Source organism: Patagioenas fasciata, chromosome 11 (genome assembly GCF_037038585.1).
Source record: "Patagioenas fasciata isolate bPatFas1 chromosome 11, bPatFas1.hap1, whole genome shotgun sequence".
In the NCBI taxonomy this organism is placed as follows: domain Eukaryota; kingdom Metazoa; phylum Chordata; class Aves; order Columbiformes; family Columbidae; genus Patagioenas; species Patagioenas fasciata.
The window spans coordinates 19,193,454-19,212,748 of record NC_092530.1 but is presented as its reverse complement, the minus strand read 5'-3'; the positions used below and the strand labels follow the sequence as shown (position 1 = coordinate 19,212,748).

Genomic DNA, 19,295 nt, shown 5'->3' with positions numbered 1-19,295 from the left:
ACTGCTCTCCTTTTGCTGCCTTGTGCTCTGGTTGTGAGGCTACTGCGTTGCCCTGCGGTACTGCTGTATGTGGATAGGGAGCAGTTGTGTTTTCCTGCACTACTGCAGGAGGTGATGCACTTAAGAAGTCTCCTTGCTTACTCAACCAACTTCTGAGATGAAGCTTTCCTTTTTCCTTTAAGAGATTCAGATGTGCAACAAGATTAAAGCATCCAGGCTCATAGTTGCTAATGCAGTTGCCTCTTTTGGTTCCCCAGGAGGAGTCCTGCAGTCATGAGTGTAACCAGCGCTTGGTAGTTCTTTTTGGGGTTGGAAAACAACGGGACGATGCTCGGCATACCATCAAGAAAATAACCAAAGACATTCTAAAAGTCTTAAACAGAAAGAGCACTGCAGAGACAGGTTAGTAGAGCTTGAGCCAGTCCTTTCTGCAGCAAGAACATCTTTCCAGTTGGCTGACTCCTTTGTCTGGAGTCTCACAGTGAAAGGATTTTATATAATTTACAATGCCTGGTAAGCTGTATCGGTCACTGAGAGTCTGGAATGGTGCTCTGTTCCCAAACATACTAACCAGCAAGTAAGACAATTGGATTTCTGCTGACAATACCTGTTTAATTGGACTTGTCTTCAGAAGACGATTTAGTTACATCAGGTTCAGAGTCAGACCCTGGCCAAAACTTTGGCTTTTCAGATTTCCTTTATGTAGTTCTTTTATCCAGATCCTTATACAAGAAGCAAAGAGGACTTTGCCTATGCATATTTGACAAAGACCTTGATTAAACGTAGCATACCATTATACTTGGGGCACATGCTAAGTGCATAGGATGGGAAATTTGGATAGCTGTGTCAAAGTCAATAGAGAGCCTCTGATTTCCATCAGCTGAGAGTCTGGCTACAATTTATTTTCTCTCTTAGTCTGATTTCTGAAAGGCAACTTGAAATGTATTAGCAAGATGATTTTTTAAAAGATGAGGTGCCCTGACAAAGAAATTTGAGGCTGCACATCTCAAATCCATAACATCTGTTCACATCAGAGAATCAATGTATCTCTGAATCAAGAAAGTATTTGCCCCTTCAAAGAGTATCTTTACTTGGTATAAACTAGGTGCTAACCCTGCTGTCATTCTCAAGTTGGGAATTCCTTCTTTGGCAATTTGCTGTTTTGAATTCAAGATGGTCCTTATCAGCTTAAGGTCTGGGACTCAGGCTTTTTGGCTGTGCTACATTACAGGGACTGGTCTTGCTGAGGGACCAGCACATGCTGATGGCTGATGTCTAGTCCTCCTCTCATGAGGAACATAGCCTGACACTGTTTTCTGATCCTCCCAACTTTGGTAGGTGGAGAGGAAGGCCAAAAGAGGAAAAAGAGCAAGCCAGAAGCATTCCCAACAGCAGAAGATATCTTTGCAAAGTTCCAGCACCTTTCTCACTTTGATCAGCACCAAGTCACATCTCAGGTATGAAACTTTAAAGACTACTGTCCTTCTTTGACCCTGACTGTGTTCCTTTGCATTACCGAGAGCAGCTTCCTGGAGAGAAAGAGAGATGGACCTACTGAGAGACTTTTGCACAGGAAGATAGTACTGTGTGTTGTCTTGCACTTGCAGGTATCTCGCAATGTCTTGGAACAGATCACCAGCTTTGCCTTGGGAATGTCGTACCACCTGCCTCTGGTACAGCACGTGCAGTTCATATTTGACTTGATGGAGTATTCACTCAATATCAGTGGTCTTATTGACTTTGCCATCCAGGTAAGCACAGTGTGGTCTAACTCTTCTTGGGGGGGGTAGCATTCATCAGCCTGAACAGCAGCAGATCTGTGCTGTGATGGTTGGGCTGCTCCTGGGATCATTGGTGACCCACTGGCCTGTGTTACAGAGGTGGTCAGATTAGATGGTCATTGCTGTGTTCCTGGGCTGCAGCTGTTAGGAAGAGTTTGTGGCAGGTAGTCTTAAATGTTCTGCTCCGAGGATTGTTCTTCCAGAGGCTTCAGGGTTGTTTCCAAAGGACTTGCATTGTATCTCTGTCTCTGATTGCAGCAAGGCCTTGTTCTGAGTGTGAAGGGGATCGTCTGTCTCTGGCAGGTCTCCCTCCTCACTCACTTTGAAGGATCCTTGGCACACAGCAGCGCAGGCTGCCTTCTGGGTCCTGCTAAAATCCTGTTGCGGTTTCTGTAGCCTGTGCCAGGTGTCCCTTGAAGCCTTGCTGTGGTTGCTGATGGAATTGAGGCTGTTAGCCTTAAAAAGAGAGCCAAGTGAAATTTTTGCAGGACAGAATTACCAAACTACTGCTACTGTCTGTGGCCATGTCCCAGTTGCCCTCTGATACCCAAGCACTGACAGCCCATTGTACTGAGTGAGACATTGTGCCTAGGTGCGGGGTGCTAGCTATTCCAGGGCTGCATCTCTAGGCAGAGAGTGCCTGCCAGTCCCTTTTCTGGCAGGTCCTGTAGGCAGTGGGTGTGGTGTGCCTGCTCCATTTCTGACCATACCTTACCCCTGTGGCTGTTGAAGGGTTTTTCTGTCATTGGGTGCAGTTGCTGAATGAACTGAGCGTGGTGGAGGCAGAACTACTGTTGAAATCCTCCGACCTTGTTGGCAGCTACACCACCAGCTTGTGCCTGTGCATCGTGGCTGTGCTGCGGCACTATCACTCCTGCCTTATATTGAACCAGGACCAGATGGCTCAGGTCTTCGAAGGGTAAGGGAATCTTCCCCTCACCGTGTGGAAGGAAGCAACGTATCTTGTGGGGGCTCGTAGGGTGCGAGGATGTATCTGTCCTTCCTAAAAGGCAGCAACTTTGTGCCTGAGGGTTCAGCTCACAGAATTTGCAGGGCACAGGGTATGTTACCCAGGGAACTCTATATAATGAGGTTATTCCTTCAAATTTTCTTTTTTGTGTTGCCGCAACATTTTTTTGTCTCTATACAGTTTGTGTGGGGTAGTGAAACATGGCATGAACCGCTCAGATGGCTCCTCAGCAGAGCGCTGTATCCTGGCCTATCTCTACGACCTGTATACCTCCTGCAGTCACCTCAAAAGTAAATTTGGGGAGCTCTTTAGGTGAGTCTGAGGCAGGTGGGATGCAGTGGGTGCTGACCAGTGTAGCACCTTGGCTTAAGCTTTGCTTATGATCTTGTTTGACAGGATTGTCCCTTAGATCCTCTCAATGGGGAACTGAAACCTTGGGAGTAGTTCCTGTTTTACAGGCAGAAATGACCCAGTGTATAATCCTGACTTTTAGATTGTCAAGTTGGTTTGGGTAAATTGCCTTCAGTTGTCCTCTGCACCTCTACAGTTCTGTTCTTACCCCACTCCTAGAGGACAGCAGAGGTCTGTTCCTACCAAACTCTGATGACTGACCAGTTCATCCTAAATGTTCTCTGCTCATGCTCAGCTCCCTAATCCTTAGAGTGCTTTTGAACCTGCTGTGCTTGATTCTGCATTTGTTCCTCTGCTACTTTGCACTCCTTATCTGCCTCTGTTGGCTCTTCAGGTTCTGCTCTGCTGATGTTGCCTCCAGGCTCTTTCCTGTGGGCTTATTTTGCTCTGTGGCCTTCTACCCTTTGCAGTTCTTCTCTTGGGAACTGTTCCTGCACCAGCTCCCTGTGGAGCTCCTTCCTTTGCAGCCCAGAGGTGGAGCCCAAAGATCTCCCTGGCTTTTTGCTCACAGGATCCCATGAAGGGCTAATTCTCCTGACAACCCAGTTTCCCAGTGGAGTGCTTCACGGTGTCCTCTCTCACAATCCCTGCTCCCCATTAGCACTCCCAGTGCAGGTGTGCCATAGGGATGTCTAACCCCCGGTGTTACCCCCATTGCAGGGCTGTGACAGTGGCTTGTGCTGTGGTGTCAGCTGTCTAAATCCTGACTGCTGAGAGCCTTTGAAGTCTCCCTCTGGACTGAATTGAGAACAAGAGGTGGTTACAGGTGCATTGAAGCTCTTTGAAGGGGTCAACACACGTATGGAAATGCAAAACCTGATACTAGTCTAGCTGAATTGACAAAAGTTGTTCAGCAAGGCTTTAAAATAACTGGCCACACAAAAAAGGGAACATCCTCTAGCAGGCAAACAACAGTTTTGAGATGGAGAGAAAGAGTGGGAAGGAGTTTGTATTTTGAGGGTGATCCCTCCCTGAGGAGTCCCATAGGACTCTGCTAGTGCTTGTGGTGTTCTATGCATGGAAAGTTGCATGAGTGGTGATAGCAAAACTTCATATAACCATTATTCAGCATATGACAATAGAAGTTGGCTGCAGATTGTTGTAGTAGTGCTCAGTGATGGTGACTAGGGGATAAAGTGGCAGATGAAGTTTAGTGTTGTTAAACAAAGTAATGCACATAGGATTGTCCTTGTTCTCTTCCAAACTCTATGTAGTGATGCATATATGTTACTGGTTTGGATAAAGGATCTTTGAGCTGTAAGAGAGACATAATCAAAAATGTCATCATAATGTTCAGTAACAGTCAAAAAGCAAATTAAATGTTATGCAATGTTTGGGAAGGAATGGAGAACAGACCAGAGAGCATCATTAGGCCACCATTTCAGTCACGGTACAACTGTGCCTTGTGGTTTGGGGCAACAGACTGCAAAAAACGTGTAGTGGAGTTGGGCCCAAAGGAGGGTGAGTGGATAGATGACCAGAGATTTGGAATGACTTGTGAGGAACTGAATCTCTGCCTCACAGAAGAGAAGGAATGAGGGGGAATGATAGAAGTTTGTAAAGTTCTGGTTGATATGAAAAATAAACTGAATGTTCAATATGTCTTATAATACAAGTGCAAAAAAGGAATGAATAGAAAATAATAAATGGTAGGTTCAGAACAAAAGAATAAACTTCTTAGTTCTGATAATTAACTTGGAACTCATTCCACATTGTGAACGTCAAAAATCTACTGGATGCAAAAAGCAGGTGGACAAATTTGCAGGAGGAAAATCTGTTGAGGAGAACATTATCTTTAACTTTGAAAATCTGTGAACCATAAGCTGCAGCAGAGTTGGGATGCGGGAGCAGTATTGTCACGTGCCTGCCTTGCTCTCAAACTCTTCTCTGAGCATCAGCTGTTCTGATACCAAGGCTTGAGTGAGGTGTTTCCCCAACCTGACCCGGAACAGCCTTTCGCATGCTGTATTCAGTGAGCCCATGGGTAACTTCCAGGTGCTTCCCCAGCGAAGAACCATCTTCACTGTTTTGAGAGAGTGTTTGTTGGTACACAGTGATCTTGAGTTTCTACATGTTCTTGCACAGGGAGGGCTTGTCTTGCACAGGATTGCTTTGTTTGTATCAGAGTTCAGTAGGAGCTTAATTTTTTGTGATCCTAATCTCTCTTTCCTGTCCTGTTTAGTGACTTCTGCTCCAAGGTGAAGAACACAATCTACTGCAATGTTGAGCCATCTGACTCCAACATGCTGTGGGAACCAGAGTTCATGATTGACACTATTGAAAATCCGTCTGCACATAACTTTACATACACCAACCTGGGCAAGAGCCTTAATGAAAACCCAGCTAACCGCTACAGTTTTGTCTGTAATGCACTTATGCACGTGTGTGTGGGACACCATGATCCAGACAGGTGAGAGCCAGAACTTTCATGGTTCTACTGAGATAGTAAAGTCTTTAGGTAAGGGTAAGAAAGTCAGCAGCCATTCCTTGGCTGTCTTGGGGTGTGAGGAAGAAGGAGCCAAGGCTGGGGTCCCTTAGAGAATCACTGACATGATGGCATGCATGAGTAGCAAAGGTGACCCTCTGCTTTTTTCATTATTTATTTAACAGGGTGAACGACATTGCTATCCTGTGTGCTGAGCTAACTGGCTACTGCAAGTCTCTAAGCGCCGAGTGGCTGGGTGTGCTCAAAGCTTTGTGCTGTTCCTCCAATAATGGGACCTGTGGCTTCAATGATCTCCTCTGCAATGTTGATGCAAGTGCAAACATTCAAAAGGGGAAAAGGAATTGAAGCAGGAGTGGAGGGATCCCTTGGGAGAGGGCAGAGGCTTTGTCTTTTGAGGACAGGGGAAATGCTTTGAGTACTGGGGTTACCTTTTGGTGTTTGTTGCAGCTGGGCTGATCATGGACATTGACCTGGGGTTATGGGCCTTTCTACCCCCCAGCTCCTAGGCAAGCTGAGGAGTTGCTGACAGAGGGAATGAGGCAGAGGCTGCTGTGATCACTAGCTGATATTCTCTCTTCCAGGTCAGTGACTTATCTTTCCATGATTCCTTGGCCACCTTTGTTGCCATTCTCATTGCCCGGCAGTGCTTGCTGCTGGAGGACCTGATTCGCTGTGCTGCCATCCCCTCGCTCCTCAATGCTGGTAAGTGCGTCCCTGCAGAAAACTAGTCTTAGTCTCAGTTCTGGCCCAAAGACCTGTGCTTTAATAGATAATTTGTGAACCCCATAGTTATGAAACATGTGTCCGACACTTCTTTTACGGTATGGTACTTGAGAACTGAACATTTTGCTTTAGAAAGTTTCTGTCCTTTTGGTTGCTATCAAAAACTGGTTGTGCTAAGGTTTTTCAGTGTCTTACTCTGGAGTTTGCGTGCAAGCTGAAATAAACACGAAGAGATGTTGTTGGCCACCCTGTCTGACCAGTGTACACAGCTCTGAACTCCAGCAGTACACCAACCACTGCTGATACACTTCAGCTTAGCATTTTGGCTAGAGCAGCCAGCCGACCGGTTTGACCTACAGTGCCTGGATCACTCTGCCTTGACTCTGCCACCAGCCTTCCTTGTGCTCTGGGGACTGCAGCACCCAGACTGACAGAGTGGAGCTGGGAAGATGGAGCAGGCAGAATGCTGTCCATGTCATTGGGGATAATACTGATGGATTTACTCGCTTGCATGTTAATTGTGGCACATGTTCCGTATTTGTAAATACAATAAGGCTGCTACAGCTTCTCAACTGGCTGCTCCAGGGCAGTGCACTGTGAATAGCTTTTGGATTGAAAGTCAGCTGCCCCAGTGCTTAAGAAATCTCAGTTGACTGTTTTCTTTACATAGCCTGCAGTGAACAGGATTCGGAACCAGGAGCACGTCTGACCTGCCGGATTTTACTCCATCTGTTTAAGACTCCGCAGCTGAACCCGTGCCAGCAAGATGGCAGTAAGTGAATGAAAGTAGAGCCTTTCTTTATTGTGGAAGTACTGAGGCTCTTGCACCTCAAGAAAAGATACGCTAGACCCTATGATTAGAGATCATGACCTGCTTGCTTTGAATAAAGCAGGCGAAGCCTGAGACACTGCTTTCTGCAGCAGACAAAGAACAGTATCCTTCCATTTATGTCACTCCACGGTAGGCAGGCATGTTGGGGAGGAGGCCCTTGGAGGCAGGAAACCAGCCAGTAGAGGTGACCTTGCAGTCACTAAGCCATTAGAGTAATGATCACTTCTTTTTTTTTATGTCTAGAGCTGTGCATAACCTCTTAACTTGATGCCAGAAACTGCTATTCTACAGCACTCTCTTTTTGTCTGGTGATGGAAACAGTCCAGGAAGCTCTGTTCTTGGCACCTCATCAGTGTCCTGATAGCTCAGATCTCTAAACCCAGCCTGTACTCTAGGTTAGGGTACTGTTGGAGCTTGGAGTTCATGATGCAGGCACTGCTCCCCACTTGTGTTTCATGGTTTGGTTGTCACAGTGCGACTGACATTATGCTTACTGAAACTTAATTAAATTGATCCCATGTTACTGCTGGTAGAAGGAATAACCTCAGGATTCTCTGAACTGGATTCTGTGGTACTGGCTGGCACGTGATTCAGGCGGCTCTGGAGCCTGTGCCTGTCTTTCTTGATGGCTGTTGCCCTTTCCCACTGTCCTCTTTGCAGACAAACCCACGGTGGGAATCCGCTCTTCCTGTGACCGTCACTTACTGGCAGCTTCCCAGAATCGAATTGTGGATGGAGCCGTCTTTGCAGTGCTGAAGGCTGTTTTTGTCCTGGGTGCGTACCTGTGTGAGCCTGAACCGTAAGAATGTTTTTCAGGAGGATGGGAGAAAGACACTGTGTTGCATGTGTTGGCTGTACAGAAGGCTAGAGGAGCTCTGTTCTGGTGGGTCAGTGGCTTGTCTAAAGCCTTTCATATTTATTAGCTGCAGAGCAATTGATCACTTAGAGACTTTGCAAAAGCTCAGGATGTTTTGTGGGTCAGGCTTTGGGTTTAGCATTGATGATCAAGTGACACCTGTGCTTTGCTTGTAGGCGATGCAGAACTGAAAGGCTCTGGCTTTTCCCACCCTGGAGGTGTCGATGACCTCATGGATGATGAGCTGGGCACCAGGAAGGCTGGCGGTCGGGTAGTAACTGTAGAAACAGCTAGCTTGGATATTTATGCCAAATATGTACTAAGGAGTATATGTCAACAGGTAAGTCTCTCCCATCTCTAGGTTTGTCCCTCTCCCTTCTGCAGACAGATGTATCCCATATGACTTTCTGCAGATTGGGTTTGGCAGGTATTTCTTTGAAAGATCAGTGAAGAACCTGCAATGGTTCTGCCACGTGATGGCGCTCAGGATTGCTCACCATAAGCAAAATATAGGCAAACAGTTGACAGGAATCAGGTGTTGCGGTATGCAGGGACTGCATAGCCCCTTTGCTTTGGCTACAGCACAGGGCTCATGTCTCAGGAGGGGAGTTCTGGGAGTGGTTTGCTGAGATATGTGCTGGGGGCAAGGAAGATAACCATGAGAAAGACAGCCTGTTGAAGAGACAAATGGTGCTTTTCAGTATGCAGCTGAGGTGTTGCTTGCAGCTAGGCTGCTAATGTACCCTGGGCTTTGCAGTCCCCTGTTTCGTTAATTAAAAGAGCAACAACAACAACATTTTGCTTAACCTAATCTTACAGCGTCAGTATTTCTGTTCCTTTGTGGAAAATTTGACATTTGAGGAACTGAAACCTGGCTAATAAGGTACTTATTCACAGAGTGGAGTGGCTGTTACCACTGCTGTATGAAAATGGGTGTTGAAGGGTGTCCTTGGCTTTTGTTGCAAATTTATTCTGTTAGCAGGAAAGATGCAGTGTTACAATTTGAAACCTATATTCTGTATTCCTAATGTGTAAACACAACACATTAGTGCTGTTTTGTCCTCATGCTTTGTGTTGCTGTTGTTGATTAATTGGCTTGCTATATAGCAGTGTTACCAGCCTACTAAAGAAGAATTGGAGGCACCTATGTACAAACATAAATTCAACATACTTGGTGTTACTGAACCCTGACTACAGCATTGACAGAAGTAGATATTCCCTTCCTGGTCCTACTCTATGTAGGAAGGACTCACAGTGGGTAGAATGTGTGTGTCTGTACAGGAGGGAGTAGCAGTGTCAAGTATCACTGCTCATACCAGTTGTTGGCAGCACTGGTTATGTAGGAGTGAGCATTCCAATAGACACCAGTGAATACCACCAAATTGTGCCAAAGCTCTTGCAGGGTTCCTGCAGCTCCGAAGGGCTGGTAAAATTATGTGGTTTATATTAGCACCTCCACTGTGAGTGGTGGACACTGCAGAGCTCACACTATCAATTCTGAAATGTCTGTAGAATACCTTAAACTATAGGTTGTGATCTCTCAAACTCAAAAAATGTTGCATCTCATATTCAGGTGTGTATTTTATAATACACTTCATCATAAGGGTGTGGGAAAAGAAGCAGATTATAGAATCAAGTTAAAGGTTTCTTAGGTACAAATGATTATGACATAATTGCTGTTATGCTCTTTGGTCTGTTTAAAGTAATATATGTGATTGTGACTGGCCTTTGAAAAGTTTAATTTCATAGAGCTGTGATAAACCACAGTGGGAACCGAGAGGGAGGTCTGAATCTAAGGTGCTAACCTGAATATGGTGATTGGGATGGTGGAATTTTCCTTAGTGGTTGGAAAATGTGTCCTTAGTGCTCTCCTGTGAAGTGGCAGATGAGGAGCTCTGTTTCAGTTGTACAAAGCCTGCAGAAGTGGCTGTTTTGTAAAGAAATGTTGCACACAGAGGCTAGAAGTCCCTCAAGCCTGAAGGTGGTAGTTGATGTCATACTTATTTGTGCAATTATACTAATAAAGTTCATGAGAGATGAAGTCTGAATTCTTGTAGGACGCTAAGCAGGTGATAAAAATGGTCTTCCCAAGGATGTGCATGTTAGCTAAACGAGGAAGTTTCAAGAGATTATGATTGTGGCACCACTGAAGGGGAGAAATTCAATAGGCATAGGAGAAATCACCAGGTCACATGTATTGGCAAAGTAGAAACTTCATCTGAGATGAAGCTGGAGATCTAGGCTGTGGTTTCACAGGGGTTTCAAAACAGAGATTTAGCCTTTCTGATCTTTATGTTCTACTTTGTGTTTAGAGAGCTGTCTGCTGCTGAGAGGGACTGTTCCCAGCTCTCTAGGCTTAGCACCAGCACCTGCGCTTCACAAACTGGATCCTCATCTCTTCTCCTCTAGTTGTCACTTCTCAGTGGAAGAATTCTCTGACCAGGCTTGCTCTGCATCTGCAGAAGTGCTTATATAGCAGTCCTCTATAGACTTTAATTTAATGAATTAGCCTAATTGGTTTTTGACATGAAAAAATCTGGCTGTAACAAATGCTGCAGTTTAACTGTAAATTGTATGAAGAAGTGCCTACCTCACATTTGTTTTGGAAACTGCTGCCTTCATTATTATCATACATTTGGGGACCACCAACTGAAATTGAGAGGCTGACAATAACAGTTTTCTGTCTACCTTCTTCTCATAATTTATGGCTTGTGTCCAGTCAGTTGTTTCACCTTCAAGGCTTTGAGAAGTCATTGTTTTTTTCTAAGGATGGCAGTGTCTTTTTCATCACTATTTGAGAATTAAGGGGTGTGCTTTTCCTTAAGACACAATCTAGTTTAGCCTTAGCTGCAGCCCTGAATTATTTAATTTAGGACAGCTTCAAGGCTTTGTTGTGTAGGATACAGACCAAATAATTTTAAGCAATCCCTTCTAATCTTTTGAGCCCAAACTGTAGTGTTGATGGAACCTGGGCATGGCAGTGACTGTGAACTGTTAAATCGTACCAATATTTTATTAGAAGAAACAGCAGCTACTGTGTTTTGCCACTGCTGACTTGTCAAAGTTGATGTTTCCTCTGTTGTGATTGCCTGATGCCTGCTGAATCAGGATAGTGCAGTTCATGAAGAGAAATGATTATCAGACATAACTGTGTACTAATAAGGTTTTTATGAGTTTGATGTGTTCCCTGCATCTCTCTGAGATTGAAAGCAGGGGCGCTGGTTTAGAATCAGACATCAGTTTGACTGTGCTGACTCTGCCTTGGTCTTGCAGGAGTGGGTAGGTGAGCGGTGTCTGAAGTCCCTCTGTGAAGACAGCAATGACTTGCAGGACCCTGTCCTGAGCAGCACACAGGCCCAGAGGCTGATGCAGCTGATTTGTTATCCACATCGGCTGCTGGACAACGAAGAAGGAGAAAATCCTCAGCGGCAGAGGATTAAACGCATCTTACAGGTGCAGGCTCCTGTCAGACTCTGAGTGTCCTAGTAATTGCCTAATGTAGCATTAAAGTAGGATTGTCCAGAATGCAGCCCTCTGAGGCCCCTGTTATGATGGGAGCTGTGGGTGTGGGTTGATGTTGATTGAATTGAGATAAGGACTCATATGCGTGCATGTGTTGCAGAATCTGGACCAGTGGACCATGAGGCAGTCATCACTGGAGCTGCAGCTCATGATTAAGCAAACGGCAAATAACGTGAGTTTCTGCTCAGAGGGATTGTACAGGGACATGTGGTACCAGTGTGGAAGTGGTTGCTTGTGCGGTGGTGAGAAGGTGACCTGGCAGAAGTGGGAACATGGAGAAAGTAAACAAAGAGGGAATTGGGTCTGTGAAAGCCAAGCATGAGAAGGATGCAATGAGACTGAGACCTGAAGAGCAGCAGCTGTGGGGAAGTTGGCAAACTGGATTTGTACTGAGTTGTGTTGAAATGTGCAGGCCTGTCAGTGGGTGCTCTCAGAGAAGGACTTACCTTTTCTTCCTTTTCTCCAGGAGATGAACTCCTTGTTAGAAAATATAGCCAAGGCCACCATTGAGGTATTCCAGCAGTCAGCAGAGACCAGCTCTGCTAGCTCTGCTGGCAACGGAGTCAACAACATCAGTAGCTCAGCAAGTGCTACACCTGCCAGCAACAAATCTAAACCCATACTCAGGTAGGTGTAGTGCCTGCATGCAGCTACTCTGTAGGCGAATCTGAATCACAGGTTGGTTTGCAAACTGCTCTTCTCTCCTGTGTTGTCACAGCTCCCTGGAGAGATCAGGAGTGTGGCTGGTGGCCCCTCTGATTGCCAAGCTTCCAACATCAGTGCAAGGCCATGTGCTGAAAGCTGCTGGAGAAGAACTGGAGAAAGGACAACATCTGGGGTCATCATCCCGCAAAGAGCGGGACCGCCAGAAGCAGAAAAGGTGAGTCCTGGGAAAAGGGCAGGTGATGGTGGCTGTGCTGATGCTCCAGCCCAGCAGTGTTGCTCCATTTCTGTTCTCTCTGCAGCATGTCTCTGCTGAGCCAGCAGCCATTTCTGTCACTGGTATTAACATGCTTGAAAGGACAGGATGAGCAGCGGGAAGGCCTCCTCACCTCTCTGTACAGTCAAGTCCAGCAGGTAGGTGTCTTGCTTCTGCCTTCACTTTGCTCAAGACCCCGCTCCTCCAGCAAGCAGGCTATTGGGCATGTCCTCAGTGATGTTGTCTGTCTGATTCTATGCTCAATAAGGCAAAGATCTTACCCTGGTTGGTATAGGGTGCTTGAGTTGACTATCTCTGAGTCACTGGACAGTGGGGAGTACAAACTGCCCTCCCTAAACTTCTGCATACAGGTTATGAGGTCTGTCTTATCTTCTAAATTTCTTAGATTGTTACAAATTGGCGGGAAGATCAGTACCAAGATGACTGCAAAGCCAAACAGCTGATGCATGAGGCCCTGAAACTACGACTGAATTTGGTGAGCAGTTGCAGAAAAAGAGCTTAACCATATGAGGTGAAGAGTTACCTGCCTTTTTTCCTTTTTTTGGAACACACACACTGGAGGGACTGTGTATGTCCTGAGGCAAGGAGCTAGGAGAGGTGCTTGAGCTCCTTCTAGTCCTGAGCTCTGAGTGGGATAGGGTGCATGGAAAAACTCCCTTGCTCTGTTTTGCCAAGATGAAATCCACAGCCTTGGTCTCTGTTTTGGAGATGTGCCTTCCCATTTTGGTGCTTTTGCAGTCCACACCACTACTGCTTGCACCTGAGATTTATCCTGCTGACTGCAGTCTCCTTCATCTCTCAGCAGGCTGTAGCATAGGAGTTGCTCTGGTTTAGTCTACTTTCTCACTTTCAGTGTTTCTTCACGGTGTCCTTGTGACTAAACTACTTTTCTCTGCCAGGTGGGGGGAATGTTTGACACAGTTCAACGCAGTACACAGCAGACGACTGAATGGGCTGTACTTCTCCTGGACATCATCAGCAGTGGCACCGTGGACATGCAGTCAAACAAGTAATGTTCTGGCTGACTTCTGATCCATACACTTCCCAATGGAGGAAGTTGTTAGCATGACCTCTTTTCTCATGTGAGCTAGCTGTCTCTCTAGATGACCTGTCAGAAATACTGTGACAGCCAAAAGAGACTGTGGAGGAATAGCAGCCTACAACCTGGGTCCTAGTATTTAGTGCAAACCTGGCTTTGCAGGTGCAGAGAGATAAGCAGGAGGGGGCTGAGTCTGGACCTCCTTCTTGGAAAAGCTGAATGGATAGACAGGAGGCCAGTCTTAATCCGTGATACTCCACTTGACTCAAATGTGAGCACCATGTGGTGTATAAGCAAAAGGAGGATTAGTGTGGGAGGTTAGTCTGAAGAGCTCTTGGCACTTGTGACTGTAGACAGTACTCTCAGCCATCTAATAGTGTTTGTTGTTACTATGGTGGCAGAGGCTTTGTATCTGCTTCTCAGGTGACTCTGACCTTTCTGCTCTGACCAACAGTGAGCTCTTCACCACCGTGTTGGACATGCTGAGTGTTCTCATCAACGGCACCCTGGCTGCTGATATGTCCAGCATTTCTCAGGGCAGCATGGAGGAGAACAAGCGGGCATACATGAATCTTGTCAAGAAACTCAGGGTGAGGGACACCAGGCCCTGTGTGGGGAGGAGTGTGTGCTGTGTTGTGGTTGTCCAGCTATGCAGATTTACCTGTGTCTCACAAATGGTACTTGTCCTGGTGTTGATGTTTAGATGAAGCAGTGAGGGTGGCCCAAATGGTTCTGTAGGGCTGAAGGATGCAATGGTGAGAGTTAATGCAGGGATGGAGGTTGACACCAGAAGAGGCACAGGTGGCCTTTGGATTATTTTTCCTGAGGGAATCTTCAAGTCTTCTCTATTCCACTTGTGCAGAAAGAGCTGGGGGACCGGCAATCTGACAGCCTAGAGAAGGTGCGACAGCTACTGCCGCTTCCCAAGCAGACCCGAGATGTCATCACCTGTGAACCTCAGGGATCCCTCATTGACACCAAAGGCAATAAAATAGCTGGATTTGACTCCATCTTCAAGAAGGAGGTAAGTGAAGCTTTTTTGTCTGTATCATAGCTGCAGAGTGCAGGTGTCGCCTTGTCCTCTGATGCCTTGAGTCTACACAGCTTGGGAGGCATCTGTGTGCAATGCCTTGTTGCCTGCTGAGCTTGAAGAAGCTGGCTGCACACAGACAAGCTGGCACATAACCATGTCTAAAAAGGGCAAAGCTGAGTGTTAATGCTTGACAATATGTGCTGCTATGGCCTGAGAACTTATAAACTTTGGTTTTGTACTTATGGCTATATAAAGGATAAAGAGAAACCCATAATCCCTGTCTTGTGAGTTACCAGGCAGTGCCAGTGTGCAGAAGACTGGCAGAGATGGGATGAAGGAGACAGGCAGTTGTTGATGAAGAACTTTAGAAATTACAACTTTCCCACAGGGAAGAGCAGGGACCACTAGTAAGGGTTCAGACCGTCTACTGGGACATGAGCCTGAAGAAAGCACAAAGTTGTCTGTGCTCTCACAGGGAAAACAACAGGGACTTGGATGTTGTTATCTCTTTTGCTTTAAAGGGCTTGCAAGTCTCTACAAAGCAGAAGATTTCCCCTTGGGATCTGTTTGAGGGCTTAAAGCACTCAGCCCCCCTCTCCTGGGGATGGTTTGGGACAGTCCGGGTGGATCGCAAGGTGTCTAGATTTGAGGAGCAGCAGAGACTTCTTCTGTACCACACACACTTGAAACCCAAGCCCCGCAGTTACTACCTGGAGCCGTTGCCACTGCCCCCTGAAGAGGAAGAGCCTCCTACACCCGTGGCTTTAGAGGCAGAGAAGAAAGCTGCAGAACCAGCAAAAGCTGATAAAACAAGCTCCAATCCTGCCACCACTACTGAAGAACGCAAGAAGAAACAGAGCAAAACCAAGAAACGCAACCAATCTTCCAACAAAACTGAGGTAATTTGCTACCCCGACAGTTATAGACTTCCGATGTCTGCCCCTCCTAGTCGCAAAGCACTCCCTTGAGTCTTCCTGAGGAACTTGGGAGTGGTGTAATGGTGAAGATGGGATGTGTTTCCTCTCAGCTGGGAGTGCTGGAGCTCTATTCTGCATTCCTGGGGCAGGGCAAACATTTTATTAATACTTGATAGGAGGGAGGGAGGCTGCCCACCTCAGCATCCCAGGCTTCCTCCTGTGGACTGTGTAACCCTATCATAGTCTTCATACTTTCATGAATTCCCAGTGCACATTGATCTTTCTTACCCGTTGTCTTTGCAGGATTTTGTGTTGGGCCCTAGCCGAGGGGTTTCATATGGAGTTGGTATGCCTACAGATCTCTTGCATCACCAGCCGGGAAGCACTATGTCAAGGCTGGCATATGGGCAATCGCCAGTGGGTCTCTATGCCCAGAACCAGCCTCTTCCAGCAGGTAGGTGCACAAAGAGAAGTGAGAATATTGCACCTCTTTGGGAACCTCTTGTAAGGATCCCTTCTGTGACATGGTCCTATTCAGGTGCCTACACTTTCCCCTTTTACCTGTCATGTGTTATCAGTTATCAACAGTCATTCTGGAACTACAAGGCTCAGCAGTAGCATGTGACTAGTCAGCCTGTTTCTCTTCCTCTTGCAGGTGGCCCTCGCCTGGATACATCCTACAGACCTGTACGTATGCCACTGGGGAAACTCGTTCAGAGTCGTCCTCCCTACAGCGGTGTGCTGCCTCCTGGGATGGGGAGCATGATGGGCATCGACCCGTCCTACAAGCCAGCAGTGTACAGACAGCAGCCTCCTGTCTCCCAGGGACAGATACTGAGGCAGCAGCTTCAGGCAAAGCTGGTAGGTCAGAGCTGTGCTCTTCCTCTTGTTGGACCCACGCTACATAAGCCCAAGCTGTTTGCTGGGGCTGTCCCTTCTAGCCAGAACTCTCCAATCTTGTCTGTGTTTCTGTCCTGGAAAGATGCTGTCTCTTGTATCTGTTCTTCTGGTGCAGCACTGTGTTTGCCAACTGCTTTGTGGGCCCATGTCGCCAGCAGTTGGTGGGGGCTGTCACTGAGGTGCACTGGGTCATCTGTGGCTGTTGAGCAGTGAGAGGGGCATATCCTAGCTGTGGGTGTTGGGGATGTTAGTGGCCTATTTGTCCCAAGTCAGGGTGAGGTAGAAGTTATTATCATCTGCGTGCTGTGCAGCTGCCTTGTAGGTTTAGCAGTGAAGCTATTTGTCTGGTGTGGTGGGAACTGCTGGGAAGAGAGAAGAAGTATCCTGCCCTTTGCAGATGTTGAAAAAAGTGTTTCTCTGTTGCTTTCTAGCAGGGTCAAGGCATAATGGGACAGCAGCCCGTGCGCCAGATGGCTCCCACCCCATCCTATGGAACACTGCAGCCCTCCCAGGTGAGTGGCAGTGACTGCAGGTAAGATTGGAATCTGGCTCCACCACTGGGCAGCATCTTCATTTCTGCTGCTAAATCCTAAATTATGTTGGCTCTTCTCACTCATTTACTGGGCAGCATGAACCTGAATCCCAGAGATGAGCAGCCTTGTGACAGTATTTGCAGGAGGCTGATGTCCCATGTTCCAGATTCTCTTTTGTACCTTACTTCGTGACTGATAAAGGTTTTTTCTTTTGTTTCAGGGTTATACCCCTTACGTCTCCCACATAGGCCTTCAGCAGCATCCCTCCCAGTCAGGCACAATGGTACCTCCTACCTATTCTGGCCAACCCTACCAGAATTCCCACCCCAGCTCTAATCCTGCCCTGGTGGATCCTGTTAGACAGATGCAGCAGAGACCAAGCGGCTATGTACACCAGCAGGCCCCTGGCTATGGGCACACCTTGGGCAACACACAGAGGTACCTCCCACCCGATGGGTGTTAAAAAGCTGTATTTCATCAGGAGCTTCCCCACTCTGCTCAGACAACCCTAATAGCAATCTGTGAAAGCCTATTCTCTGTGCTATGTTGTACAGCATCCAAGTCCTTCACACTCTCAAGAGAATGTCTTTATCCAGCTTTCAGTCCTGGGAAGAAAGAGAGAGACAGGATGAAATTTGGAGATGCTAATTGTGGGAGGAGACAGTGTTACTAGCCAGAGAAAGAAGGAATTGGGAAGTATGAGAAAAATGGCCTTGGAAAGTCCTGGTTTTGGTTTTAAATCTAGCCACCAGATCATCATCTGAGGGCTAGATCTGGGATTTCCACTGCTCGTGAGCAGTCATAAATCCAGCAGGGAAACCATACAGAACAGCGGGCTGAGGACTGTTACTTAGAGCTTCTAGAAAAAACAGGTTGGATGAAACCCTTGAGAGGCATTGGTGTCCTTCATCTTTCTGCAGAGGAGCAGCATGGATTGCAAGGGGGTGGTCAGGCTGTCTGTCTTGTAGATGGCAAAAGCTGTGTTCCATAGGATCACAGAATAGTTAGGGTTGGAAGGGACCTTCAGAGCTCATCTAGTCCAACCGCCCTGCAATGAGCAGGGACATCTTCAACCAGATCAGGTTTCTCAGAGCCCCGTCCAGCCTGACCTTGAATGTACTTGGATTAAAGCAGCTGGCTGCCCTTGAGTCTTTTACTCTATGAGCTTGTCTTTTTCTCTTGCAGGTTTCCACACCAGTCAATACAGCAAGCCCCCATGATGAGTGGGATGAACCATTTGGGTCCCCAAGGAGTCCCCTCAGGAATTCGACCCAGCCAGATACTGCCTGACCAGCAGCAGCAGCAGTACCTGAGGCAGCAGCAGCAACAGCAGCAGCAGATGCTGAGGGTGAGTGGTTGCTGACAAGACAACTGCTGGAACTGGAGGAGGTTTGCCCGGTGCTGCTTACTTCTGTATCAGCACCGCTCTGCTCTGCCCCTCTTTGCCAGGAAGGTTGTCAACTCTGTTGGGGACTGTCTGCAATAATTTGCTGGGCAGCTCTTTTCCTCAGAGCTGGCCACTCCTGGTGGAGGCACCTGCTGCTGGGCTGCCTTTTGCCAGTCACCCGGCAGGAGGTAAAGGGAAGCTGGGATCAGTAAAAGTCTGTTTAGTCTTCTTGTGGCCTCCAGCCCACCTCTTCCTGCTCCAGCTGAGCCCAGACGATTGTGCAGAAAGTTGGCTATCTTAAAAGTGCTGCAGAAACTAGAAACAAAATGCCCACATGAGAGCAGGTAGAGTTGTTCCTTACAAGATCATTTTTAGGGACATATCTGCATTTTCAGAAGATCAAAGTAAGTGTCAGTTGCGGTTTCCAGTGGCAGGAAATCTGGTGTGAATCAGTCCATGTACTCCGCATTTCATAGCAGATTGTGGAAAACTGATCCAAAGTAAGCTGATAGACCCAGCTCTCTAAGTTTGAAGAAGTTCACAGGTGTGTGTCAACAAACACGAGTATTCCATGGATTTATGTTATGGTCTTATGAATATTAAATATTTAGATGATATACAGATATTAATATGTTTTTGGAGTTACAGACATTGACACAGAAAAACAGAAGTAGTTTGGATATATTGGTGAATTGCATACCTTTTGACAATGCCTAGCAAACCTGTAGAATATGGGAAGACTTTGTGGCACTGAGCACTAAGGCTTTGTGTTCTGAGGGGCCTGAGCGAGACAGCAGTTCCTGCAGAGAGCTGCAGTCAGCAATATTTGAGAATTGCTGTCTTGCAGTGGACAAGAGACTGCCTGTAGCATGGTCAGCAGCTTTTAGTCCTTTTGATGAGAAGCAACCCCTGACTATTCACTTGGTTTCTTTTAGCATTCTCCATCACTCAGAAAAAGAACATGCCTTAGACAAATTGCTAGCACTTCTCCTACCTCAGTAACTT

General features: G+C 46.8%; 1 protein-coding gene across 2 annotated transcripts in view; it reads left to right on the top strand.

Moving 5' to 3' along the window:
* MED12 (mediator complex subunit 12) overlaps window positions 1–19,295 on the top strand; it is a 37,023-nt gene that overhangs the window by 13,199 nt on the left and 4,529 nt on the right. For both annotated transcript variants that reach the window (XM_065846414.2, XM_065846413.2), the window contains exons 16-41: window positions 258–402; window positions 1,339–1,457; window positions 1,608–1,751; window positions 2,537–2,700; window positions 2,932–3,063; window positions 5,345–5,572; window positions 5,773–5,917; window positions 6,190–6,310; window positions 7,002–7,103; window positions 7,824–7,937; window positions 8,196–8,359; window positions 11,293–11,472; window positions 11,642–11,713; window positions 12,008–12,168; window positions 12,260–12,421; window positions 12,507–12,618; window positions 12,867–12,956; window positions 13,381–13,490; window positions 13,975–14,110; window positions 14,383–14,544; window positions 15,075–15,452; window positions 15,774–15,924; window positions 16,126–16,331; window positions 16,802–16,882; window positions 17,124–17,341; window positions 18,089–18,251. In XM_065846414.2, coding sequence (XP_065702486.1) covers window positions 258–402; window positions 1,339–1,457; window positions 1,608–1,751; window positions 2,537–2,700; window positions 2,932–3,063; window positions 5,345–5,572; window positions 5,773–5,917; window positions 6,190–6,310; window positions 7,002–7,103; window positions 7,824–7,937; window positions 8,196–8,359; window positions 11,293–11,472; window positions 11,642–11,713; window positions 12,008–12,168; window positions 12,260–12,421; window positions 12,507–12,618; window positions 12,867–12,956; window positions 13,381–13,490; window positions 13,975–14,110; window positions 14,383–14,544; window positions 15,075–15,452; window positions 15,774–15,924; window positions 16,126–16,331; window positions 16,802–16,882; window positions 17,124–17,341; window positions 18,089–18,251 — 3,960 coding nt within the window. The remainder of the gene's footprint in view (window positions 1–257; window positions 403–1,338; window positions 1,458–1,607; window positions 1,752–2,536; window positions 2,701–2,931; window positions 3,064–5,344; window positions 5,573–5,772; window positions 5,918–6,189; window positions 6,311–7,001; window positions 7,104–7,823; window positions 7,938–8,195; window positions 8,360–11,292; window positions 11,473–11,641; window positions 11,714–12,007; window positions 12,169–12,259; window positions 12,422–12,506; window positions 12,619–12,866; window positions 12,957–13,380; window positions 13,491–13,974; window positions 14,111–14,382; window positions 14,545–15,074; window positions 15,453–15,773; window positions 15,925–16,125; window positions 16,332–16,801; window positions 16,883–17,123; window positions 17,342–18,088; window positions 18,252–19,295) is intronic.